Source organism: Mus caroli, unplaced genomic scaffold (assembly GCF_978045245.1).
Source record: "Mus caroli unplaced genomic scaffold, Mus_caroli_1 scaffold_13, whole genome shotgun sequence".
NCBI classification, from domain to species: Eukaryota; Metazoa; Chordata; class Mammalia; order Rodentia; family Muridae; genus Mus; species Mus caroli.
This window is the reverse complement of record NW_028227268.1, coordinates 63737105-63764315: the sequence shown is the minus strand read 5'-3', so window position 1 is coordinate 63764315 and position 27211 is coordinate 63737105. Positions and strand designations below refer to the sequence as shown.

Here is a 27211-nt window from a genome sequence, read left to right as displayed (position 1 = left end):
AGTCACAGCTCTGGGCTTTCACACAGACCAGTCACCATCCTGGCCAGCGGTCCCCTTCATCTTCCACCCTGTTTGGGGTATGAGGTCCCTGGGTGTCAGTGATATCTGCAGCTAGTAGTCCGGAAGTCCCTGAGGACCATATTGTCCCATTCTCAGGTCCAAGTCGGCCACAGCACCGGCTCTGCAGAAATGCCTTTTTGGTCTCCCTTGGAGAGGTCGCCTTTCCATTCCTCCAGCTACAGCACCCCAACTTTCAGCAGTGGTTCCCTCTTGGCAACATTGTCCCGCGAGTGGATTCGCGTCCCCCCACGCTCCCGCTCTGTAATCCAGTGGCTAACGTCGCCCCCAAGCCACCCAGTCACTACCCCCTCAAGCACAGTCGTCCAAGTTTCTCCGCTCTTGAATGTCTTTCCCGGCGGCCAACACCCGGCCCCCAACTGTCAGGAGACACCCCGGAGCTCGCACTTGTGTCCTGGCTGCAGACACCTAGCCCCGGGGTCTAACCCTGCTCTGTCTCCCGGTCCCGCCCCATCGCTCCTTCTGGCTCCGTTACTCGACCGGGGTTCCCACCGCGCCACGTGCCCAGCCCTCCCCACGGCGCGCCCCAGGCCCGCCCCGCGAGCCGAGCAGCTCGGCGGCCGCGGCGGCGGCGGGCGCGCAGCTCGGATTTCGGCCCGCCCCCGGCGCCGGCGTGACCCCTCCTCCGGGGCGCGGGCGGGCCGGGCCCAGCTGGCCGGCGCCCCGCCCCGCGGCCGCGGCTGCGGACGCTATAAGAGGGCGGCGGTCGCGGCGCGCCCTGCGCGGAGCCCGGAGCGCGATGGTCAGCCGCCGCGGCGCGGCAAGATGCTGGATGGGTCCCTTCTGGCGCGCTGGCTGGCCGCGGCCTTCGGGCTGACGCTGCTGCTCGCCGCGCTGCGCCCTTCGGCCGCCTACTTCGGGTAGGTGCCCGCGGCGGGCGGCCGCGCGAGGGCGGGCGAGGGCGGCGGGGCCGGACGGGGGCATCGAGCCCGGGGTAGCACTCGCCAGGTGCTCGGCGGGGTACACGGGTGGCTTGGAGTTGTTAGTTGGCAGCGAGCGCGCCTCTCCGTCCGCAGGTCGTTGCCCGCCGTGCGCCCTAGAGGTAGAGGGGCCGGTGTCCCCGACGGGCTTGCGCGGGGCCGCGGTCCACGGTGACTCCCGAGTCGCCGCCGCCGCATTAGGCCGCGGTGTTCCTGCCAAAAGGCTGGAGCCTCCCTGGCCCCTGCCCACTACCCCCCTTCTCTCCTGGAAAAGTTAATTTAACAACAACAAAAAAACACGTACAAAATCCAGATGTTCCTTGCACTGAGCCCCAAAGGGGAGAAAAAAAACCCCTCCAAGCTGGAGAAATTTATTTTTCTTGCGCTTTTTTCTGGCGCTCGCCCGAGCCTGGCCCCGACCTCGGCCCTCGGGAACACGCCTGGGAGACCTGACCCCGGGGGGTAAACGCCGCCGCTGTCCCGCGGGGTCGCCGCCCGAACTCGCCTGTCTATGCGTTAGCAGTTTTGCCGCGTTCTTGGGCGCGTCTCTTCACCTTTGGTTCCTTTCGTCCCTCCCTCTCTACTCGCTTTCCCAGGTTTGGGATGCCTGAACCCAGCGATCTTTAGAGGGACACCCACTGCACTTTGAGTTCTCCAAGGTCCTGGGTGGCACCACGCATGGCAGCGCCCCAGCTTTCTCTATCCTCCCTGCTTATCACCCCTTCTTTCCCCCTCTGGGAGACCTGGTTAGCCCATCGGGTCGCAACCCTGGTCCTGGGTGATCTGGACTGCGTCTTGGGCCGCCGCCCTTCGCCGGTCACCTGTTCCCTCGCCCCTGGCTTCAGTGGCCGCTCGCAGCGGTGTGGCCGGCAGAGGGCCCCGTTGGTCTAGGAATCTGGCACCCGCCAGGGCAGGGAGAGGCGGCTGGGCTGAGGAGCCCTGCAGGTGTATCCTGTTCTCAAAGAAAATAAAATATTTTCATGGGAAATTTTCCCTTTGTGTTTTTCTTTCTCCTCCTTTCTACTCCGTCTGTCCATTTCTTCTGGGTTGTCTTCCAGGGTCAGTTCCATGTCTCGGTTCCCAGGGTCTCCCCCACCCTGGCTCCCCTGGTCCGACCCCTGGGCCTTGGCCTGGCACGCCCCTGCACGCCATCTGTGCAGCCCTAAGCCTCACCCGCGGGCAAGAGGGAGGGCTGAGGATGGCCGTCTGGCCACAGGTCCGCGGTGAGTCACAGCAGCCCATCAGCCAGCTGTGCCTTCCTCTCTTCTGGCCCAGCCAGGCATCTGACACGCCCTGGGCTTACGTGAGCGGCCACTTTGCTCTTTCTGGGATCTCTGCTGCTGGCCTTGTGGCCTTGGGATTCAGAACCTACAGGTGATGGGGTTAGAATCCTGGCTGCAATGCCTCCCATCCATCCCTCTCTCTCACCCTCACTTAGCTGGCTTGATACTTTGCATCTTGGGAAAGTTCTCTAGCTTGGCGCCTGAAGGGGTGTTGGACCTCTGGTTCCGTGGCAGGGTTTAAGTACAGGTCAGCTGACTCCCAAGCAGATACCAAAGACATCAATCAGTATTGCTATGGCTTGGGTCAACCTCTACTTAGCTCTCTGTTGCAGAGGACCCATTAAGGAAAGCTGACCAGTCCTTTGAGCGCTCCTCTCCTGCAGCTGCCCATTAGATCCACTGTCTGGGCTTGGCAGAAAGACCCCAAAGATGGGCAGAGTGGGTACCTGTTGAACCAAGAGTCAGGGGAGGCCTGGGAGGATAGGCTAGTTGATCTGGGTCTCTCTGGAATTGATTTCTGAGGAGTATGTATGTATGTATATGTTAGGGGCACAAGATGTATCCTGGGCTATTCTGTGTCCAGCGGTCCCACCCCTTCCCCAGCCAAGGGAGGAGATGAGTCTGGAAACCCTAAAAGGCCTGGCAGGACTGGAGCTGGAGTGGGAGCCTGAGGGTGCGCCTGTGAGAATGTGGTGTGCTCAAGTGTCCCTTCCCAGCCCAACTGGAGAGGGAGTAGGGAGAAGGAGCTGGAATCTGGGGCTCTCCTCTCCCTTCCCCCTCTCCAAAGCTCTGCCTGGCACGGAGGCTCCCAGGCAGGAACACGGCTCCAGTTACAGCCCAGGAACCCAGAGAGGAGAGGCTGGCCCCGGGGAGGGTCACGTGGCTACAGGAGCCCTCCCCACCCCCTCCCAGAGCTGCAACCCAACCCTACAGCTCTGGCTGCCCTTCCCTTCCAGAGGCCTCTGGCCACCCTGCTGCTGGACCCCTCTAGGCTGGCCACCAGCCATGGGGAAGGGGCTCTGCTCTCTTCCCTTGGCTCAGCTTTTTCATCCCAGTCCCTTCGGCAGATCAGCAGGTGGCAATTCCATTAGTTTCTCTCAGAGCTGCTGCCTGCTCCGCGCCTGTGTTCCTGGGGCCAGCCGGAGGTCACGGTGTGGGTTGGGGGACAGAGACACAGACCCTCCGGGGCTTCCCTCGACCCCTGCCCCTCCCTGGGAATTGCGGTGAGAGGATTGCTGTGGGCAGCAGACCTCTGAATAGGCCTGTGACTCTGTTTCCCTGCTAGGTTGCAGAGGCCCCAGACTAAGTGGAGGTAAGGGGTCAAGAATTGTAGCAGTGAGCTAGCTCTCCAGCGCTCTCCAGCAAGGGCCTTTGGGAGCTTGACGGGCTTTCACCTTGTTTTGTTTTTTAAACTAGGGAGGCACATTGTAAACCTTAAGACTGGCTTTCATTCCTAGGTTTTGGCCATATGCATCCAGTTTCTCCCAGGGAATGCCTGTGTGTCCCCTTCTGAAAGGCATAGTAGTCACTTGGGACTACTATAGACTGGGCCTGAGTGGTATCAGAGCTTACCAAAGCCCTCTTTTTTTGTTGTTATTGAATATAACTCCCATCCCGAGAAACTCCCCAGCTCCGCGGTTTGGGGGTATATTCACAAAACTGTCAGCCATCACCACTGTCTAATTCCAGAACATTTTCCTCACCCCAGAAACCTCATACCCACTCAGCAGTCACTCCCAGCTCCCCTCCCTCCAGCCCCTGGCAACCACTAATCTTCCTGTCTCCATGGATTTTCCTATTCTGGACTCCTCGTAGAAATGGGACCATACGCTCTGTGGCCTTTTGTGTCTGGCTTCTTTCATTCCGTGTCATGTTTTTGGAGGCTCATCCGTGTTGTAGCGTGAATCAGGGTTTCACTCCTTTTTATGATCAAATTGATTACACAACAGTCTTTTTTATTTTTTAAAAACCCTGTTTGTCAGCTGATGGCTATTTGGGTCGTTTCCACCGATGGTTATTTGTAGTAATGTTGCTGGGGATGTCAGCACCCTTTTTTTTCTTCCGCATATCTGTGTTTTGGTTTGGGGATATTCACTGCAGGGAGGGGGGTCCTATCTAGACGTGGAATTGCTAGGTTCCCCAGACAATTCTACTTTACACGTCTTGAGGAACTGCCAAAAGGTTTTCCCAAGTAGTTACAATATTTTATATCCCTCCCATAAATGTACAGGGGTCCAGTTTCCCCCATGTCATTGCAGAGCACATTCTGGGTTTTGTCATTGTTGTTTTTACTTCTAGCCATCCTAGTGGGTGTGAAACGTGTCTCCTTGTGGATTTGATGGCTGATGACATTGATTGTCTCTTATACTCTGCTTGGTTGGTTAGTGTGTGTGTGTGTGTGTGTGTGTGTGTGTGTGTTTGCGTGTTTGCTTTGTTTTGTTGTTTTGTTTGAGACCGAGTCTCTTCATCGTGTAGCCCTGGTTATCCTAGAGTTCACTATGTAAACCAAGTTGGCTTTCAACTCAGAGATCCGCCTGCCTCTGTCTCTGGAGAGCTGAGATGAAGGGGATTAAAGTCCGTGGCTTTTCAGGCTCCTTTGACCGCTTGCAAGCCTCCCTTGGAGACCTGGCTGTTCAGGTCTTTTGCTCTTTTCAGAGTTGGGTTATTGTTGTTGTTGTTGTTGTGTGAGAATTCTTTACATATTCTGGGCCTCTCCTGGACAGAGAAGTTTTATTTCTTGACTGGAGCACAAATGGACTCTTTTATCCCTACATATAGAGGTGGTGGCAACCCTTAGGTGCCTTTCTTGTGCCTGTCCCAGCCTTGGTATAAGAGTGGTGGTGGCATCCTTTATTTATGAGAATGCTCTGTGGGGTTCAGGTCTGGGTATTCAAAAAAAATGAGAAGAGGAAGATTTCCCCACAGGTCAAAAGGTCAGGAGGCTGTCCCGTTCTTCATTCTTATCCTGGAACCTGGATGGCAATACCTGTGGCCATTGGCCCAGGCCTGACAGCTGTTTGGACAAGGGGCATCCAGGTAGCTCCCAGAGGAGTCAGAGAAGCCTGGGAAGGGTTCCAGGCAGAAGGCTGGGTCTGAGAGCACAGACTCTCCAAGCTGTACAGAGCCTTACAGTATGTGTTGGGGTGGAGGAGAGCTTTCAAAAAAGTCGGGTCTGGGGCCAGCCATGAGCTAAGTGGGCAGAGGCTGGACAGTCTTGACTGGAAGGTCAGGTCTAGGTTAGGAGTCACAGCTGTAACTGGGGACTGCTGAGCTCACAACACCCCGGGGTGCTCACACGTCAGCTGAGTGTGGCACCCAGGTAGTGAGGCTTTGCAGAACAGAAGTGGGAACAGACAGGCTTGCATTGGTGGCCTCTGCCAAGGGGCTCTGCGGGTGAGACCTTTTAGCAGAGGATTAGGGGAAACCAAGAGGTGGGTGAGGGGAGGAGAGCTCCCTGGGGCCTACAGAGATGGGGTCTGAATTCCTCTGCAGCTTCCTGAACAATTTACCTGAAGCAGCCAGCTGCAGCTGGAGGGGCTTGGCTTCCCAGGTAGGCTGTGCGGCAGGCAGGTGTGGTATGGGCAGATCCACCCTCACTCTGAATTGGCAATCCCTTAGACCCTCAGCTCCAGCTACCCTTGAGTCTGCATCTGTAAGTTCTTAGAATTGGGGGGGGGGTGCCTTGGATCCCAGGACAGGCCAAGCCCAGCCCCTGCCCCACCCCCCCAGACTAGGATGCACAGTGTTCCTCATGCTGCCTGAAGGGAACTGGGAGTGGTGATCAGCAGGAGTGTGGTGGGATTTAAGGTGAGGCCAGCCTGGGCCACCTGGCCCCCCTCAGCTGTGTGAGCAGATGTCCTGCTCAGAGCCGACAGCCGTCTGGACAGGGAGACAGCTGGCCTAATCTTGCTCCTGTCCTTGCCATACCCTGAGCTTCCTGCCTTTGTGGCTCTGGTGCCTGTAGGACCTGGTAGGTGCCAGGCAGCATCTAGGTGGCCTTAATGCACCAGGCACCTTCTGCCTGTGCCTTTGCCTCCCTGCCAACTCCCAGGTTTGGCCATCATGGGTAAGGTGTGCAGGTAATTTGTACCCTAGGAAAGAATGCACAAAGATAGATTCCTCCGGGGGAGGCCCTGAACCCCAGAGGGTGATGAGCTGATAAGGGTTCGTTGGAGGGGGGCAGCCAGGCCTGCCTGGCTCCTTGCTGGAAAGTTGACACCTGTTGACAGGCTTCTTGCACTTGCCCTCTGAGTCCAGCCTGCCGGGCACCCGCTGCCTTTGTGTATTGTACCGTGTGGCGGGTGCCCTGCTGGTGCCCGGCTGGCTGCAGCAGACTCTGGACAAGGCACAGTTGTCTCTGTAGTCAGGGAAGCCTCTGGCATGAACCTTGGATGCCTGTGGGTGAAGCCAGGCCCCCTGAAGCACATAAGCAGACTGTTTTGGGGGGAAGTTGGGGTGGAAGCAGCATTTGCTTGGCCTGCTGCCTGCTCTGTGAAGTTCCCTTTACAGCCCAGATGTGTCCAGCTTTGTCTAATAACACTGTGGCATATAGGAGGGTCTCCTAAGACTCCTCTCTGAGCTGCACATTGTACCCCCTAGTCGAATGCCTCTATCAGCCTACAGCCAGGTGGAAGACCCTTGGTTCCCCTGGGGGGGGGGTCTGTATTGCTCATTGATCTCATATCTAACCTGGTCCACTGCTCTGACTAGAGCTGACTGGAGTCCTGACTTCACCTACTAGAGGCGGCTCAGAAGAGGTGTGGCTGCCTGCTCCAAGCTTGTGGCTCCCCGGCTGACATACACCCTACCTTCTGGCATGCCTAAGATCGTTATGAGGGAGGGGCCTGTGCACGCTGATGAACACTTCACGGGCGGCCATGCAGTGTGAGCTCCCCACCCCCACCCCCCGCAGAGCGAATCTGTGAAAGCACACCTATGGCTAACTGCGCTGATGGCAGGTGTCTGGGGACAGACTCACCATACACGCCGATCTGGGTGGTTCCAGACTGCCCTGCCCCCGTGACCCACAGGCCTGGCCCCTCTGGCAAGGTCCCTGCTGGCCCTACGCCCCTACCCACAGGAGGAAACCCAGCTGCCCAGCTGGCAGCCTCAGCACCTTGGGCAAGGCAGCCAGAGGAGGCGATGGAAAAGGCAAACCACAAGCTGCGTTTGTTTTTCATCGCAATACCTGAGGTCGGAGCAGCCAGGGGAAGTGGGCTGGAGGTCTGGCCCAGGGCGAGATGCTCGCTGGAAGCTTCTAGAGCCTGAGGACATTGGGACCATCTGCATCCTGGCAGATGGGGGATATGGAGATGGGAGCCCTCTAGTCATGAAGTCTTTCAAAGCCCCAACACACAGCTGAGCAGCTAGAGGATCAGTCCTCTAGGGAGGACTACTGTGTGGGGTCATGCTGGTGGCTGCAGAGGGTCCCACGGCTCTGCCTGCTTTCCAGTGTCAGGAGTCCATGGGTGGCCTTATGTGAAGACTGGTGCTGGACATGGGTGGCTCTGTTCTCATCGTCTTTCCAGGGGGCCATGGCAGCACTGTGGCACCACTACAAGCTTGCCTGTGATGGATGGGGTCTGCTGGACAGCACCGTGGATCCTGGGGCGGAAGCTGGATGGTCCTCGTCTCTCCAGCAGTCCCCAGGAGCCTGGCTCCTCCAAGGCAGTGGGCAGTGAGGGAGGAAGGCTGGATGGCTGCCCATTTGCAGCCTTTGACCAGTGTCTCTGTGGAAAACATCCCTGGCTTTACCCCGGGCATGTTGCCACCCCCAGGGACATGGTGGTACCAGGGCCAGGAGCTGGACTGCAGGAGGACGGAGGGTTAATCTCAGTTCCGTCTCTCAGTCCTGGAATTTGTTTTGATTTTGTTTGACACAGAAATTAAATGCTGTCTGGCGGAGCCGAGGTTTCCTCGGCTGGGCGCTGTGGCTTCTGGAATTGCACCCTTGGCTCCCTCCACCCTGGCCCAGGGGAGAGCTGGTTCCCTGGCAGGGTGGCCCAGGGGGTGGCCTAGCTTGTTGGTGGGATGGAGGACTGTAAGATCAACTCTGGGGGCTTGCTGTTAGAAGGGCTGCCTTATCTGTCTGCCCTGTGTGTGTGAGTCGCTCGGGCTGAAGGATTGGGGTACACTTCCATCTTAAGCTGTCCCCAGCTCTTGATTACCTGGCTGGTGCTCTGGGGACTTGGATCCCTAAGGAGTCACAGCTTTGAGTTGTCCAGAATGCAGGAGCAATCTCCAGCACTTATTTTTCCAATGGGCTGGAAGGGTGTCTGCTAGTCTCCTGCAGGTCAGTGGGGGGAGGTTCTTGGTAGACCACCTCTCAGCATCCTAGGGGGTCAGCGCTGACCACTCAAAGGATCAGTCTTGTGGTCCTCCCCGTGAGTCCTCTCCTGCTCCGTGGGGCTTTGCAGGTTGGGATGGCAGTTCTCTCACAGGTGGCCCACCATGCTACAAACTTTCTCCTTCTTTCGAGCTGGTCTTACATCTTCCTAAGTGGCTGCACCTTGAATGATGGAAAGGGCGTGAGAGCCAGCTTGGGAGGCTTTGGTTACTGGTGATGTGTGGGTGTTCCCTGGAGACAATGTTGGGCTTCATGCCAAGGGAGCAAACTTAAGTCAGGCCTGCCCTTGGGCTGGGTTGGGGGCTGCTGTTGGATCCTGGTCTTATTTGGCTTCTAGACTATATACTCTTAGCCATGTCACCTTAGTTCTGTCCTCTAGAGTCCTGCCTATGTGTGGAGTAAAACCACCCACCAGTCCATCAGAATGAGAACACCTGTCAGCCCAAGTACCCCAATTCCAGTAATGGGGTCCTATGTCCTCTTGTTGAAAACAGTTGAAGTCAGATTTGTGTGTATGTACATGTACAGACATGTGTCTGTGTGAATGCATTTGTTCTGCGGGTGTCTTGGTGTTAGTGTGAATGTACCTGTGTGCATGTTTCTGTGGCCTGTGTACATGGGTGTGTATGCACATTACATGTGCATGTGAATGGCGAACTCTGAGACTATCAAAGGTCAGTAAGGTGAAGCCTATACAGATAGACCCATAGAGGTAGCAAGGAGACAGGTTGACTTGGAGCCTCCCACAGGAGAAAGGACAGCAGAGGTCAGGGCCTGCTACAGCAGGGAACACTCGGCTGAGACTTCTCCATAACCATTAGAGCCCAAGAGCTTGCAGGACACCAGATGGTGTTTTGAGTCTCCATCACAGTCCAGGGTCCAGCATTGCTTGGACCATACTTATACTGGATTTCAGATTATTATGGCCACAGTAGCCTGATGACCCCACATGGGAACAATTTCTGTGGGTTGCATCAGGGGGCTGCTGTTGGACCCTGGTCTGTACAGGTGACTACACACTAGCATGTATGTAAGCATTTATTCTTTGTCAATTCTGGAGACTTAAAGTCTGAATTCAATGTGTTGGGTCTTGCTGAAGTCTCCCCTGCAGGTCCTTCCTGTCTCCTTCAACTCCTGAGACCCTTAATGTTTCCTTTTGTATGGAGTGTCTGTGTGCACGTACATACATGGATGTATGTATGCATGTGAATATGCATGTCGAGGCCAGATGTCAACACCAAATGTCTTCTTCTATTGCTTTTCACATAATGTTTTGAGTCTCTTGCTGAACCTGAAGCTCACCGGTTCAGCTAGACTGGCTGTCCATTAAAACCCAGGGCTCTACCTATTTCTGCCTCACCCCCTCAGCACTGGGACTGCAGATGTATACCACCAGGCCAGGACTTTCTGTGGGTGCTGGAGATCCGAACTTAGGTCCTCATGCTTACACAATAAGCCTTTGACCCACTGAGCCATTTCTCCAGCCTCTCCTCAAATCCTTTCTTACAAGGATACCCTCTGCTGGCTTTAGGAGCCTGGACTTAAGGACTCTGACCTTCATGATACCTGCAATGATTCCAAATGACTCCTTGAGGCTCTGGACAGATGTCCAACTTGTGAGGTCACCATTTACCATTAACCCACCTCCATCTTTTATAGCTTATTTCAACTTGTTCACGTCAAAGACAGCAACCGGCACACAGTCAGGGGCAACCAGGCATGCATGGAAAAGCAGCCACAGACACACCAGGCTCTAGAGCACCACAGCACTCGATGCACTTAAAATAGGGGGCGGGGGGATTCCGATGAAATAGAATAGGAATCTCTGTACAGAGAGAACCCACAAAAAAACTGACCCAGCAGTTTGGAAACACCGAGCAACCAGGGGGGAAGAGGGCCAGTGACAGATGGATTGAGAAGCAGATTCAAAACAGCTGAAGAGAATTAGCACAGTGGGAGCCGGTCAGAAGAAATTATCCGGAGCTGGTGGAGAGGCAGACAGATGTGGGACAGGGGAGCTGCCTTTCCTACTGGGAAGGTCCAGAGAAGGGGAGGGAGCCCGACAGGGCTGATGCTCCAAAGGGCAACTACGGTCCAAAATAAAACTATGTAGAAGATTCAAGCAACAGTGAATGGATACAACTCAGACAGAGAATGGGTGATTTTCATAGGAATGTATTCATGGCTCATCTGTGAATACTGAAGACAGTTGTGAGAGGAGCCAGAGAGAATAGGACCCAGATGACATGATGTTCCTGAGAGCCAAGGGGCTGACACTCACTTTGGCAGCAGAGCCACCCATCCCTAGAAGTACAAAAAGAATGGCCTCTGAGGAGTGACAGGTGAGACAGTGCTGACTGTAACAGGATGTTTCCTTGGCCCTGAGCTGGACCTAAAGTACATAATAGCATATCATTGGTGGCAAGAGTGTGAACAGGTAACCTACGCTAGCACGGGGCTTGGGTGAGTGACAATCTCCTGTCAACTAGAGCTGAAAGTAAGGCGGGTATTAACTACTAAAGCGTGAACGAGCAGAGGGGAAATGGGGGGGGGGATTCCTAAAATGAAACAAACAAACAAACAAAGGTTTCAAATGGACAGGTGTAGATGAACAAGGGCAGCAAACCAAGACCCTTACCAGATCAGGACTTCATGATAAAGCTGAGCCGAGGGAGAGTGGTCCTGGACAGTGTGATGAGGGCTCCTGGTGAGACAGCCGCCAAAACATGAGGATGAGGGGGCTGAGAGTGTGAGAGAAAAACGCACCAACGTGGGCACAGATGGTGGGGGCCCCTCAAGAGACAGTGGGGATCTCAGGAGTCAGCGGGGTATCTCAGAAGACAGCAGGGGATCTCAGGAGACAGTGAGGGGCCTCAGGAGACAGCAGGGGACCTCAGGAGACAGTGAGGGATCTCAGGAGACAGCAGGGGATCTCAGGAGACAGTGGGGGACCTCAGGAGACAGCAGGGGACCTCAGGAGACAGTGGGGGGCCTCAGGAGACAGGACTGGATTTTACCCGAGTTCAGCCTTGTGGTAAGGTTGGAAATCAGATTCTGTGTGAGACCGGAGACTGACTAGGGCTCTGTGTAGTTTTCTGAAGTAATAATGGGCTCTATAGGATGAACTCAGGCTATGACTTGGGATTTGCTTTGATTTCCTCAGAGTCTGTATGGCGAGCTAAAGCAGAGAATCGGAGTCTGTACTTGGACTTTCTGGGGCCGGGATTCCGGGTCTGTGTTGGTCTGTGGTGCTGTGCTTCAGTCTGTCTATGATGATTCGAGGTCCTGGCTTGGGCACTGTGTTAGATTTCAGTGTTATGACTTGTTTCATGAGGCTTTCTGAGGCTATGCCTGGAGCGCTCTATGATCTTGTGAGGTTGTGATTCAGGCTTTGTATCAGTGACTTGGGCTCCTTGTGGCTTTCTGGGGCTGGGGCTGGAGCTGCTGGTTGGCCGTGACAGGAGCAATGACAGTTGCTTAAGTTTGAGGTTCAGAAGCACTGAGCAGCATGCCATCAACAGGAATGAAAAATTTTAAAGCCAAGTACAAAGATGGTCACAGGAAGACAATTGACAGAGACAGTGTCGTTTACCTAAGGCCAGTGTGCTACAGAGGTGGCAGCTCACCTTGATGAAGAGCCAGAAAAACTCAGACACCCAGCCTGAGGATGAGGGCGGGCTCCCTTGGAGAACATCCTGACAGTTCCTGGAAGGTCCCTGGCCCAACAGTTCCATCCCAAGGACACACCCAAAACAGGTCCACATGATCTCTGAAGAGCAGTGCCCATCCATCAGTGAATAACCAAGCAAGATGTCCTTCCACACAAGGGAATGTTTCCAAGTAAGGAAAACAACTCATTATTCTTTAGCATGGAAGAGCCAAGAGTGTGACTTAGCGAAATGAACCAGGCACAAAGGGCTGCTGTCGCCTGGCTCCATTCAAATGAAATACTCAGACAGAGTAAGTGGCTCCGTTGGTCAAGGGCGTGCTATGCAAGCACAGGGGCCTGGATCCCCTAGGACCCATGTCAAAAGACAGGTGTGATATATACATGTCACCCTAGGGTTGGGGATGCAGAGACTAGAAGATCTCTAAGGCTTCCTAGCCAGGCAGCTTACCCTCATTGGCAAGCTCTCGATTCAGCGAGAGGCCCTGTCTGAAAACATAAGGAGGAGGGCTGGCAAGATGGCTTATCAGGTAAGGGTGCTTGCTGCCAAATTTGGTGGCCTGAGTTTGATCCCTAAGGCCCACCTAGTGAGGAGAAAAAAAGTTGACTTCTGCAAGTCACAGATATGCACCATGGCCCATAAATATCCCACACACACATTTAAAATTTTACTTATTTTTAATGTGTATTAGTGTTTTGTCTGCATGTATATATGTGTACCACATACATAAAGCTCCCATGGAGGCCAGAAGAGGATGTCAAATCCCATGAAACTGGAGTTAACAGACAGTTGTGAGCCACCATGATCACTGCTGAGAGTCAGTTCCCTGACCCAGCAGTTCTGTCCCAGGGACACACCCACAGGAACCAAAACAGGTCCTGGATTATGTATAAAAACAGTAAGTGCTTTTAACAACTGGGCCATCTCTCCAGCCACTAAATAAATATGGATTTTTTTTTTCTTTTTTCAAAAACTAAGGTGGGGAGAACTTACAGAAAGTACAGTGCTGACCTCTGGCCTCCATCCATGGGCAGATTTGTACATGAACCTGCACACATATGTGCACACACATGCACACACACACATATTTGTATATGAAATAATACCTTGGTGTTTTTTTTTTTTTTGAGCCAGGGTTCTGTGTAGCTCTGTCTGTCCTGGAACTAGATCTATAGACCAGGCTAATCTTAAACTCAGAGATCTTCCTGCCTCCATCTCCCGAATGCTGGAATTAAAGGTGTACACCACAATATCCAGCTATGGGGCAAGTCCTAAATTTGCTGCTGCTGATTGATATATCTGTGAATAATACATCAATAGTCTTTAAATGTTGGGTTTTTATGGTAGGTGATTTATTTCCCAGTAAGAGAGCTGGAAGTGACAAGAGGTGGCAGAGTCGAGTGGAGCTGTTCCAAAGGGTTGGTTCCTGATGATATTAAATTCTTCCATCTGATGTTAGCTCTTCAGGGAAGATCAGCAGAAGGTTCTCTGAGAACCAAGACTCAACTGGCAGAGAAAGGCGCACAGGTGAAAGCCCCAGGCAGAGTCTATCCAGAGGTAGCCTCACTAAAGTATGCTCTCTAAGCTTTGCTCAAAATCACAACAGAGGTTTTGTCAAAGCTGGATGTTTCCAAGCCTCCCTTTACAGATAGAGGGGGATGCTCACTCTCCTAGAGAGGCAAGCAACATTTGATTATGTGTGGCTTCCATGTATAAGCTTGAAGGAGATGTCGCACCCTGTCCAGTGTGTCTGGATCACACCATGAATGGTGTGATGTCAAGACGTTTAACGGTGACAGAGACGCCCACTCAGCCTCATACATACTGGGAAGGTGCTTGCTGCCCCTGGCTTCCCTCATGATGTAGTTCAAAGTCTGGGCAAATGTGTGGACACTGGTTCCAGCCCTTGCCTGTCCATTCTCTATTGTCTTTGGGGAGCCATCCTTGTGCCAGGCTGGCTACATCTGGATGACAAACTTGTGATGTTGACTAGATTGTCTTGCCATCAGTTATTAGGGGGCATGGCTGTGTGTTTACACTGGCTGCTAAAACAGCCAAGTTAGCCAAAGACCACGGTGATGTGGGCTGGGGAGGCTGGGTGGTTGAGTGTGGGATAGAGTCAGCTGAGGCCATATCACTGTGCTGAGGGCTCTCACTGCTCTATGGAAGCAAAGAGGAGAAACAACATCAAGGTGGAAAAGGCATTCTGGCAGTTAGTGAGAGCATAAAATAGGCCATTCCTCAGGGAATTAAAAATAGAACTAGCTATGTGTCTCCAGGTGTATGAAAGATGACCTCAGTATATCCCAGAGCCTGCATCATTCTTCCTGCTGTATGAGGGTGGGCACTGTCAATCTCTCTGCTCTGAGCTGCCATCATGTCAAGCTCTCTGCTCTGAGCTGAGCTGGCATCACTGGCTGTGCACAGCCTGCTCCCAGGATTGTTAGGGTCACCTTGCAGAAGATGGGCCTCTTGAGCTTCCTCCTCCAGTTTCATTGAGATTTTGTATCTTTTTACCAGCCACCTCCAGGATACCTGGTAACCTCTGTCCACTACTTCTGAGTTGAGCTCTCTCACCTTGCTCTTATGGGTGTGCTTGTCTGTCTGTGCCCAACTCACTTCACTTAGAATAATGGCCTTCAGTTCCTCATGAATTACCTACCATAAATGACATGGTCTCCTCCATGATGTGGGTGTGCCTTGCTTTCATTATCTACATAGAAGTTGCTGGACACCAAGAATGCTTCCGTTTCTCTGTTCTGTGACAGTGCCGAACGCAGAGATGCAGGGGTCTCTGACATAGTGACTTCATCTCTTCCAGAGTCATGCCCAGCAGTAGGGTAGCTGGAGTGGTGGTTTGAATGAGAATGGGCTCATATGTCAGAATACTCAGTCCCCAGTTGGTAGAACTGTTTGGGAAGGATTAGGAGGCGTGGCCTTGTTGGAGGAGGTGTGTCACTGGGGGTGGCTTTTGGGGTTTCAAAACCTCATGTCCTTTCCAGTTAGCTCTCTGCCTTGTTTCATGGTTGTCTCTCAAGATGAAAGCTCTCAGCTACTGCTCCAACACCATGCCTGCCTGCCTTCCTGCTGCTATGCTCCCTGCCGTGGTGATCATGGAGACACTCTTTGCAACTGTGAGCCCCCAATAAACTCTTCTATAAATTGCCTTGATCGTGGTATCTTATAAGAAGAAGAAAGTGATTAAGTCAGTGGATCACGATAGTTCTGGTTTTGTTTGGGTTTTAGGAACCTTCCTTTCACAATGGCCGTACTAATTTCTATCCCTTCCAGTGGTGACCAGAGCTCCCCATGCTGTGGGGAGGTGATATCTGATTGAGGTTTTGATTGGCATTTCCCTGATGATGAGGGGCAAGGATTGTTTTCCTTGTGTGCATGTCTGTTTCAGAGTCATCGCTCTAGGTTCCTTGGTTAGTTTTGTTTGATTGATTGATTTTTATTTTATGTGTACTGGTGTTTTGCCTGCAAGTATGTGCCCACAGAGGCCAGAAGAGAGCATTATACCCCTTGAGATGAGCTGCAGACTACTGTGAGCTGCCATGTGAGTGCTGGGAATTGAACCCAGGTCCTCTGGAAGAGCAGAGTGCTTTAATCACTGAGCCTGCCCAATGCCTGGTTTTCAAGCGGTTATTTCTGGTTGCTGAATTAGATGCTAGCTCCTGCTCGGAGTGTTTCTTCTTCCTCTGCAGTATCTCTTCCCTGTTGATTGCTTCCTCGCATTGTAGACACATCTTACTTACCTTGTTTTCTGTCTTCCATTCAGTGTGCTCTTAGGGTCATGTTAAAACAACAACAAACAAAACTACCAAGTTCAGTGCCCCCTCCCCACCCCCCCACCCCCGTATTTTAGTAGTTTTAGGACTAATATTTAGGTGACTGTAATATGCTTTTGGTTTGCTGCTACTGCTACTGCTTTTAGATTTATTTTATTTTTTATGTATTTTGTCTGCACATATGTATGAGTACCAAACATGTGTCTGGTGCCCATGGAGGTCAGAAGAAGGTTTCAGGTCCCCTGCAATTATGGACGCTTGTGAGCCACCATGTGCAGTCTGGGAATTGAATTTCAGTCCTCTGCAAGAGCAACAAGTGTTCTAGGCCACTGAACTATTATCTCTTTTAAGACAGTTCTCGTGTTTCTTGGACTGCCCTCAGTCTTAAGATGTAGCCAAGAGTGAGCTTGAGTTCTAATCCTCCTGCCTCTACCTCCCAAGTTCAGGAATTACAGGAGTGTGCCATCATGCCTGGTTTATAGAACTAAGGTTTTGTGCATGACAAGCAGACACGCTGTCAGCTGATCTGCATCCCCAACCTGTTAAGCCACCGTAATATTGGTGTGTGTGTGGGTGTGTGTATGTGCGTGTGTGCCTGAGTGCCTGCCTGCCTGTGTGTCTGTCTGTCTGTGTATGATGAGGGACCTGTGTATAGATGATTGATATGTGATTGAGTTGTGGACTTTGGTTGCCCAGAAGATCATGTAGAGTTGCATGAGGCCTGGAAAGATGTGTGTGCCCAGCTGAGTGGCTATACTGAGCTGTGCAGCTGGCTCTGTCTGCCATGTCAGGCCAGACACCACCAGGGCTGGGCGGCAGCTGCATTGAGCCTGGCAGCAGGTGCTCTGTGTGTGGCAGGCAGCTGGTCCGGTGGACAAGGCCTATGCCATGCCAGGACAGGATACAGGGGATGCTGTCTGGGCTGCAGGGCCACAACCTCTGGGTGGAGTCATAGAGACCGGCACTTGCCTTGTGTCTGTGGAGAAGCCATCTCTGCCCAGGGATGTACACACAGCTGTGTGGAAAAGAATGTGTTTCCCCTCCCCAGGTGGCCTGTCCCGGGTGTTTCCCTCTGTGTTCAAGCCTGTCTGCAGGCTTCTGGGCATGCCATCTGTGGGGTGTTGTGTGGCTTTATGTTGGCACAGGGCACAGTGGGTCAGGCACTTCCAGCCATTTCTTACTTCTTTCTCAAACACTCAATAGCACTGCATTCTGCCATCACCTGTGAGGACCATGTGGCACAGGTGCCCCTTGACTTATGGTTATATGAAAAACCTGTGACATATCACAAGCCATAATGCGCAGAGCATGCAGCTCAGACCAGCCCACTGCACACACTCAGAAGCCTGGCTTCCTGGGGCAGAATCAACACCAAGCCTGTTTCATCATAAGCTGAGTGCCTATGTCACTTCTGAGCATCTCCGAGGATCCTGGGGCCAGCTGCAAAGAACTTCATGCCAACACAGGAAAGGGCAGAAAGCAGGTCCACAGGGCGTCTCTCCTGGATCCTTGTCACTTCCTTGTCATCGTAAAGTCAAACGCTTGTAAACGGGGACCTTGCCTTAGGGCTACTGTGGCTGTGGTGGAACAACATGTCCAAAGCTACTTGGAGAAGAGAGGGTTTATTAGGCCTCTGCTTCCTCCTCACTGTTCATCCGAGAAGTCAGGGCAGGAACTCAAACAGGGAAGGCAGCTTGAGGCAGGAGCTAATGCAGAGGTGGTGGAGCAGTGCAGCTTACTGGCTCGCCCCTCATGGCTTACTCAGGTCCACCAGCCCAGGGGTGGCCCTACCCACAGTGGGCTGGGCCTTCCCACATCAATCACTAAGAAAATGTCCTACAGACTTGCCTGTAGCTGATTGTCTGGGGGCATTTTCTCAGTTGGGGCTCCCTCCTCTCTAGTGATCCTACCCTGTGTCAGGTTGACCTAAGACTAGCACAGACCTCTGTGCCTCAAACTTTTCTCTTCACCTTCTTTCGTCTTCTCCCCTCTTCCCCTCCTCTCTTTCTTTTTTTTTTTTTTCCTGCTCTTTGGCCTAGGATGGCACAGATCTCATAATTCTCTTTCCTCAGTCTCCCAAGTGGCCGAGATGACAGCCCTGTGCCACTACATGTGGGCTTTCTTTTCGGTGAAGATGGACAGCTGGGTTGTTTGTTTTGTTTTGTTTGAGACAGGGTTTCTCTGTGTAGTCCTAACTGTCTTGAAACTCATTCTGTAGGTCAGGCTGGCCTTGAACTCACAAAGATGCCACTGCCTCCCTAGTGCTGGGAGCCACCACCCAGCTATTTTCTTTATTTTTAAACACACACACACACACACACACACACACACACACCCTGAGCATACTAAGGGGCACAATCCATGATGTTTTCATGTGTGCGTGTGTTGTCTAGTTTTGAGGTTAGAGTAAATTAATGCATTGTTTTCTAAAACACCCCAGGTCTTCAATGTTCAAATCTTTCTATCTTTTGGGGATACATAGTATAGTACTATCATTTATTGTGTTAGTGACTTTTGCATCCCAGTGACCAAAACACCCAACAGAGACAGCTGAAAGGAGGATGTGTCCAGGCTCATTGCTTCAGAGGGTTTCCGTCCATGCTGGGGGTGAGGCAGTGTGCCGGGGGCTGTTTACATCACTCTGGGCCTGGGAGCCAAGAATGTGACAAGAACCAAGGGCTGAGCATAACCATCTAAGGCCACCCCCATAGCCTACATCTACTAGCCATGCCACACATCCCGAAGCTTCTGAAGGCCCCACATATTGCCACTAGCTGGAGACCAAATGCTTAAAGCATGAGCTGAGGAGGGTACCTCACACTTGAAGCACAGCATATACAGTCACCTTTACTCCCATCTGCTACGAGTGCTACTTCTGAGTGCTTCCTGTGGTTATTCATTTATAAGAAGATATACATCTCCAGAGTCGTTTATATGCACACACACACACGCATACAAACACACATACATGCACACACACATACACACACACACTCAAACACACACACACACACACACACACACTCATAGAGTTGATTTTGTTCTGAAAAATAAGTTGTAGACAACTTCCAAGGTTGTCTGTTGCCCTTTTATCTCTGTCCTCTGTAACACCCCAAAGGTTTTGAGTCCTTTTAGGTATTCAGATCCATCCGTGCCTAATACCGTCACGAGGAAGGAAACACTTCCTCCTGGTGTTGTCTTATGCCTGTCCATCTTCTCTTCCAGCACCTCTGTGGCTGTTTTTGCATTTGATGCTGGTCTCCCAGAACCTTAGGGTCCCCACCTCCTTCCAAGCCCTCCTGAATCAATTGCTCCAAGCCCCCAAATCCCAGCCCTTATCCTGTGGCCCTGTATGCTGTTCTGACGTCACTCCTTCCCAGATATCTGCACTGAGCCCACCCAGAGTATTAAAAAAAAAAAAAAAAAGTTCTGTGACAAATCAGCCCCAGCAAGGCAGTAGTAGAGGGACAGGCTGGCCTAGGCAGGGATCCTGGCCTCCTCAAGTCCCTGTTTACATGGTGAGACATGTTTGTCCAAGAATTCAGGGGCACCTTGTCTTCAGTTTCCTCAGGCAGAGCATGAACTGATGCTGTCTAGACATGTCCAGGCTGTCCGGGCATCAGGGGAAGCTACACTCTATCTCCTGTCTACCTTTTTTCTCCTTCCTTCCTTCCTTCCTTCCTTCCTTCCTTCCTTCCTTCCTTCCTCCCTTCCTCCCTTCCTCCCTTCCTCCCTTCCTCCCTTCCTCCCTTCCTCCCCTCCCCTCCCCTCCCCTCCCTTCCTTCTCTTCCTCTTCCTCTTTCTTCTCCTCCCCCCCTCCTCCTCTTCCTCCTTCTTTTGGCAGCTTGTCTATTGTTCCCTTCTATTTGTCCAAAACCCCAGTTGAATGTTTTGTACCTAGTCCCTGGACCCTCGTAAGGGCCTTGACCATGAGTTGTCTTGGATAGAGTATCCTAGTGATATAAAGATAGCCAGCTGAGACCTTTCTGTTCTGTTCTGAGCATGATAATGTCATTCCTGTCTGAAGACAGAGCTTTTCCGTCTGGGCCTCGCTGGGTCTGGCTCCCCAGTCTTCCCCTGAGCCTGCTTTGGTGGGAGCTGACCTGAGGCCGCTGGTGTCTGAGAGGCTGAGGCTTGGAGCTATCTATGTGAGCAGAGTAGGTTTTATTATAAAGTTCTCTGAGGGATGCTCTGCCCAGCTCCTTTGGAGGACCCCCAAAGTTTTGAGCTCAACTTCTAGCCTTTGACGATTCAGGCTTCTGTGACTGGGGCCTGGCTCTTCTTGCCTCGTAGCTTCCTCTGAACCCAGGTCTCTCTCTAACCTTTAGAGCTTTCAGTTGGCAACTTCCTTCTCTCTAAGGCCCACCCCTCCCTTCTGTACCCCCGAGGCTCTGCCTATTCTTTCTGTACCCCTGAGGCTCTGTCAGTACTCTCTGAACTCCTAGAGTAGACCCTATCCAGGAGAGTAGATGCTATCCTGACATCTAAATGTGACTGTGGTGAAGAACGCTCTCAAAAGCTAGGACTGTACATAGTTCTCAGAGGTACTGCTAAAGGGGAAGGTTTGGAGCCTGCTTCACCAGGGGCCAGTGTACCCAAGGTCCTGAGGCTGAGAAACTATCCCAGCTAGACTACAGGGGGTCAGGGAGGAGAAGGGAGCCCGGGACACTCATGGCTGGTATTGGGGTCCCCAAACTGGGAAGGAGGAGAGTGTGGACATAGCCTGGGGTCCTGGTCCTGGCCCTGGCCGTATTTTCCCATTGTAGTCCTATACTGATACTCTCTTGAGGATGTGACTGGGGACTAGTCTTTATCTTATCAATGCTGTTATCAACTGGTACTGTCGGGATAATGACATACCTGTTAGAGGCCATGTCTGGGCAGCTATGAGGACCTTGGATTACATAGGAGTCCCCAGGCATTCTGTAGGGAGCAGGGCAGTGCTGATAGATGTGAGGGCCAGCAGGTTCAGGGAAGGTCAATATGCACTGCCTGATTCTTTCTGGGTTTCCTAGGGCTGGATGCTCCCATCTTACCACGTCTGTACCTCTCTGACTTGGCTCAGTGTTCTGGCTCCTCTGTTCCCAGGGAAAATCTCAGACTCCTCAGCCCAGACAGCTCTCCCCACCTTATGACAGGGGCTCACTCTTTCCTCTCTGTCCTCAGGCTAACAGGCAGTGAACCCCTGACTATCCTCCCTCTGACCCTGGAGACTGAGGCTGCGGCCCAAGCACACTACAAGGCCTGCGACAGGCTGAAGCTGGAGCGCAAGCAGCGCCGCATGTGCCGCAGGGACCCGGGTGTGGCCGAGACACTGGTGGAGGCCGTAAGCATGAGTGCCCTGGAGTGCCAGTACCAGTTCCGCTTTGAGCGCTGGAACTGCACCCTGGAGGGCCGCTACCGAGCCAGCCTGCTCAAGCGAGGTGAGCTCTGCTTGCCTCCCTCAGCCATGACACCCCCGCCCCTCCTCCTGCCAGGCTCACCCTGTCATGTGTGCACAGGTGGCAGCACACCATCAGCTTTGACCAAAAGCCTCGGGCCCAGGGCAAACCTTTCCACTGGGCACAGGGGCTCGTGAGAATCTCTTCATAGCCTTAAAAACCGAGGACCCGAGGGAATAGGAGTGTAACTTGGTGGTAGAGTACTTACCAATCTATACACATAGATAGATGATAGATAGACATGGATAGATTATGGGAAATACACAGATAGATGATAAATTATATATATGTATATATATATATATATATATATATATATATATATATATATAGAGAGAGAGAGAGAGAGAGAGAGAGAGAGAGATAATAGATGGATGGATGACAGATGATAGACAAGTTGGAACAGACCAAGGCATTGGGGAGCTGAATGAGATCTCTGACCACTACACTACAGACACCACAGTAATCTCTGAAGCCTTACCCACTCCCCAGCCTACAGTACACACTACTGTAACCCCAGCACCCCTCTCCAGATGCCTGCCGAAGGCCCTCAGAGGCACAGTATCCCCAAACCCTACCTAGCCAGCCCACAGGTGACATTGGCAGATGTGCCATGCATTTACTGTGCCTGCCTGTCTACTGGGCCTCACTAACTCTGTGTCTGTCCCCAGGCTTCAAGGAGACTGCTTTCCTCTACGCCATCTCTTCTGCGGGCCTGACGCATGCACTGGCCAAGGCCTGCAGCGCAGGCCGCATGGAGCGCTGCACGTGTGATGAGGCGCCCGACCTGGAAAATCGTGAGGCCTGGCAGTGGGGCGGCTGCGGGGACAACCTCAAGTACAGCAGCAAGTTTGTCAAGGAGTTCCTGGGCCGGCGCTCTAGCAAGGATTTGCGAGCCCGAGTGGACTTCCACAACAACCTCGTGGGTGTGAAGGCAAGCTGGGTGGGGCACAGGGCAGATGAGGGGATTGCTGTATCTGAGATCTGTCTGGGGCGGGTGAGACAGGCTGGATACAGGGAGGCTGGAGTAAGGGGGAATGGGTGGAGGACAGTATGTGTTGGGGGCTGGGAGGCCACGCAGTACCAGGTAGGGTCCTGGAACCCTGCTTAGATAAGAGACAGATGAGGTCCCTAGTCAAGGAGGTACTTTGTGGTAGTCCTGGGAAGAGCCTTCTTTGTTCTCTGTGTCTGGCAAGTCAAGGACCTGGGGGCAGGCTCTGGACAGTCTGCCCCAGAGGCTGGCGGCTTGTATCCCAGCTGCCAGAGTGACTGGCAGAGTTACCACAGAACAGAGAGCAGCCACAGCATAGCAGATGGGGGTCCCAGGGGAGAACTGAGGGTATAACGGACCCATTTACCCAAGCCCAGTGTTATCTATGGCCAAGGCTCTGTTCTGGAAGGCAGAGACCCAACTTTAAAAACAAGAGAAAAAAAGGGGTTTCTTAGCTCTCCAGTAGGCCTGTGGGGAGCTGTGGGCTGCAGGCAGGAGGTGCCCCCACGCTCTGGAGGTGGCTGGCTTCTTGAGTGTCTTAGATGCCACTTCCAGTGCCACTGCTCCTGGTTACCTGTTTGCTGAAAGGGAACAAGATAGAGCCCCTCGTACCCTCCACCTCATCCCTGAATGACCCAAATTCCAAACTCTAGCCTGGGCTTGGGAAAGCAGGGTCCACACCTCCCTCAGGAGCTGGGGGCCTTCCCCCCCCCCTCGCCTGGCTCTGCATCTCCAGTCTGGGGAGGACAGCAAGGTAATTAGAGCCAGTCCTGCTCCGAGCTCCTTGTTATTGAGTAATCGGAGTTCTGAATCCCCCACTTATTAAAGGATTGGTCTGCCTCCTTTCCAAGCAGTGCCTTCCCAGGCCTAGGCTAAGTGGGGAGGGAAGCCCAGGAGGGCAGATTCAATCTCCAAGGCCAGGCTGTGCTTTTCTTTCCGGCTGGACCCTCCCTCCACCTTACCCCTTTGAGCTATTAATGAAAAGTCAGAATGTGTGAACGTGCCCCATCAGCTCGCCTCTCCCAGGCAGCCGTGCTTTAATTAAATCTGTCCTGGTTTCTCAGGAAAGCGTGGTTAAGTGGGACTCTCTGGTTGCCTGGCAGGAGAGCGAGGAGGTAGCTACACTTCTTAATCCCTCTCCAGTGGACGCTCCTGGGGGACAGCTTGAGAACTCAGCTGTGGCTTAGGGCCCACCTGGGGAGAGGGTCCCCCCCCCATTCTTCTGTCCTGCTGCTCTCTAAGATTTGAATCAATATTTGAAGATACCCCGAGTATGAGAGGCCAGGCAGGAGATTCCTCGGGTGGAGCCCTAAATCCTGAGAAGGGAAAGGCCTAGCCAGGGTTCCCTGGCAGTTTACCAGACCTGAAATTTTGGTGCTCGGCCATGCCTGCTCCTACCTGTGACCATGGAATGAACGGTGCTGCTGTTTTCTCCTGAGGAGTTAGTCCCGGAAGCCCTGGAAGGTGCATCACTTTCTTAAGAAGTTACCCTATGAAAAGCATACTTTTCTACCTCTCTCTGCACCTGCACCCATGCCCCTCACACGCTGACACTTAAGTGGGTAGGGCTTGAGTCAAGTCTACTGGAGCTCTGCACTCAGGAGGGGTCTGGTCAGCCTAGACAGCCCCGAGGGAATCCTTGTCTTCATCCATCCGATGAGCAGCGTGCTGAGATCAGAAGTAGGAGACTGGCAAGGCTGTGATAGTTGACTGTTTGGGCAGGGATGGTTACAAGGGTAAGCAGGGAATGTCTCCAAGAGGGCGTGGACCAGGCTGTACTCATAGCCCTGCAGAGGTGCATCCTGGACATCAACGTGCTGGCCTTAGGACCTCTGTCCCCTGGCAGTCTTGACTTGGAGGGGAAGGAGCCAGCCTATCAGCCTATGATCCTAGTTGCTGGACTTTTGAGTGCTGGACAGTGCTGCCCCCTGCTGGCCAGCCTCTGGTCTAAGTCTGTGTGAGGGTTGCAGAGTGGACCACCAGGGTTGAGGTTCCAGTCTCTCTGATGCCTCTGGGTTGTCCTGGCATGCCCCTCATGTTCCCATCCCCTTTCCCCTTGCAGGTGATAAAGGCTGGAGTGGAAACCACTTGCAAATGTCATGGTGTGTCTGGCTCCTGCACCGTGCGGACCTGCTGGCGGCAGCTAGCACCCTTCCACGAGGTGGGCAAGCACCTAAAACACAAATATGAGACCTCGCTCAAGGTGGGCAGCACTACCAATGAAGCCACTGGAGAGGCAGGTGCCATCTCCCCACCGCGGGGCCGGGCTTCTGGGTCAGGAGGTGGCGACCCACTACCCCGAACACCAGAGCTTGTACACCTGGATGACTCTCCCAGCTTCTGCCTGGCTGGCCGCTTTTCCCCTGGCACGGCAGGCCGCAGGTGTCACCGGGAGAAGAACTGTGAGAGTATTTGTTGTGGCCGAGGCCACAACACACAGAGCCGTGTGGTGACAAGGCCCTGCCAATGCCAGGTCCGCTGGTGCTGCTACGTGGAGTGCAGGCAGTGTACACAGAGAGAGGAGGTCTATACCTGCAAGGGCTGACCCTAGGCCCTGCAGCTCCACCGCAAGCGGTGTGGGCTTTGCACACAGCACCAGAAGAATTCTATACCTGCAGGAGCTGACTCCACGGCCCTGCCAGCCTTTCTGCAGGGAGTGTAGGCTTTGCACATAGTGCAAAGGGTCTTAATGTGCATGGAGTGAGCCCTGCAGGTCCAGCCTATCCTGCTGTGTGGGGCACAGGGTTACAAACAACACAGAAGGTCTTCAAGGATGAAGAGGTGCCCCTAGCACACTTGGGCCCTGGTATACAGACAGCCAGTTGGCTGTCTCTCGGCCCAGAGGGCGGGGCTGGCCCCTGTCTGGCCTCCTCAACCCTTTTGCTTATGCCTTGGGCCTGAGCTTGGCCCCCTGACCCGAGAGCGTTGCAGTAATGCTTTCTCAGTTGCCTCTGTCCCTGACACATCAGTATAGCCCTTGTCAGGGACCAGCGTGTTGACTGGCCCTCTGTGCCTCTTGGCTTCCTCTGAGGCATGGAGGGCAGGTGCACCTTCATAATCGCATGGCTGCCCTTCTGGCCCAGCAGCCTGATGCCAGCACTGTCTTCAGAGAGCCAAACCACTAGGAGAGGGCAGCCACTCCATCCCCAGGGTGCAGCCTCGGGCCCTCTGACCCTGAGCACTTCCGTGGAGTATCAGTGACTTTTAAATTATTATTATTATTTAACTAATATAGTAATTATTATTTTCCCTGACCCCTTACCTCCTCATCTGTGGCTTTTCCCTCTGAGATGCCCCAGGCCCAGTCAAGCCAGTCTGGGAGACCTTGCCTTCCCTCCCTTCATCGTCCCCCCCTCCTCTGCTTGCTCTAGTTTGAAACCACTAAATCAAGGTCATGTTTGGAAAGAAATGAAGTGATAGAGCCTAGCCATGGCCCACAAGGCTTCTGGAATCCACTCCCTAATTCTACCTTCCCCGGGGTCAGAGACCCTTGGTGGTCCCTGCTCTGTGCCCTGCAGGTGCAGAGATCAGGTTGCTCTGGATATAGATAGGGGATCTGGGGGTCCTGGAGCCATGGGCATGGAGACAGGGGCAGGGTCAGCTTTTTGATTGTCCATCTCAGGAAGCCATTCTTGCTCTGTGTCCCCAAAGGAGGTATGGAGGGACAGACACACTTGCTGTCATCAGGTCTTGCTGATGTCTCTACAGGGGAAAGGTGACTACACTGAGCTGGTGTTGAGTGTGTGTGCAGGAGTTGTGTGAGTGTGTGAGTGTGTGTATATTCCGAGCTGGCATGGTCAGCATCCAGTTGGCCTGTGTCCCTCTGCGGTATGGGGACTCTTTGGCTCCCAGAAAGCCCAGCCTTAGGTTTGTGGGAACCCATGGCTGTGTGGGTTAGAGTGTGGGCAGGTGGCAGAGATGACAACAGGCACTACTGAGGAAAGGACTGGCTATGTGTGCCTTGGAGCACCAGGGGTCCAGAAGACCCAGACTTGGGGGGGTGGGACTGTGTCTTAAAGGAAACCTATTTATGTGGATGAGGGACGCTGGTCCCTATTGGATGTGTAAATAGCAAAGTTTATTCTCCTGTGGTTCCTGTAGCCCACTAATGAATGCCACGTTTCCAGGATGTGAGTGGGTGGCAGTATACAGAGGCTGGTGGGCAGGAGTGTACCCCCTACATCTCAGATGTCTGTACCCAGTCACACGACCACCACAGACGGGAGCTTCATCTCTTTCAGTTCTGGGGAAAGGAGCCTACCAGTCCAGAGGAAGAATATTTTTATCGAATTACCACATTTAGCTCTCTGTCCTCAATATTCAGAAAAGTATTTTTTTAAAACAAGGCAGAATGAAAACGTCTGCCGGCTGGTTTGTTTCTGTATAAATATATACTAGAATGTCTTTCTGGATGAAGCAACTCCCGCAGGCCAGAGCCTCTTTGATCTTCTTCTCTTCTATGGGCAGCAGAGTGAGCAGCTGCCCTGCTCCCGCCGGCCACCCAGGTTATGCCGGCACAGCAGTGGACTCACAAGGGAGCTGTCTTTGTGTGGAGTCCTGTGCAGCCTGTGATTTCTCTACCTCAACTGTGTGGCGAGTAGGTGTGAACCTGAGTGACTGCAGAGAATGTATTTATTTAACAGCTTTGTGTAACAAAACCAGAAACAAATGGAAACACTAAATAAATGTATTT

General features: G+C 53.0%; 1 protein-coding gene across 1 annotated transcript; it reads left to right on the top strand.

The window, feature by feature from the left end:
- Positions 1-761: 761 nt before the first annotated feature.
- Wnt9a (Wnt family member 9A) lies at positions 762-27211 on the top strand. Its single transcript, XM_021178231.3, has 4 exons — positions 762-938; positions 21253-21509; positions 22199-22461; positions 24581-27211. The coding sequence occupies exons 1-4, from the start codon at positions 844-846 to the stop codon at positions 25061-25063; spliced, it is 1098 nt and encodes a 365-aa protein (XP_021033890.1). The 5' UTR covers positions 762-843; the 3' UTR covers positions 25064-27211.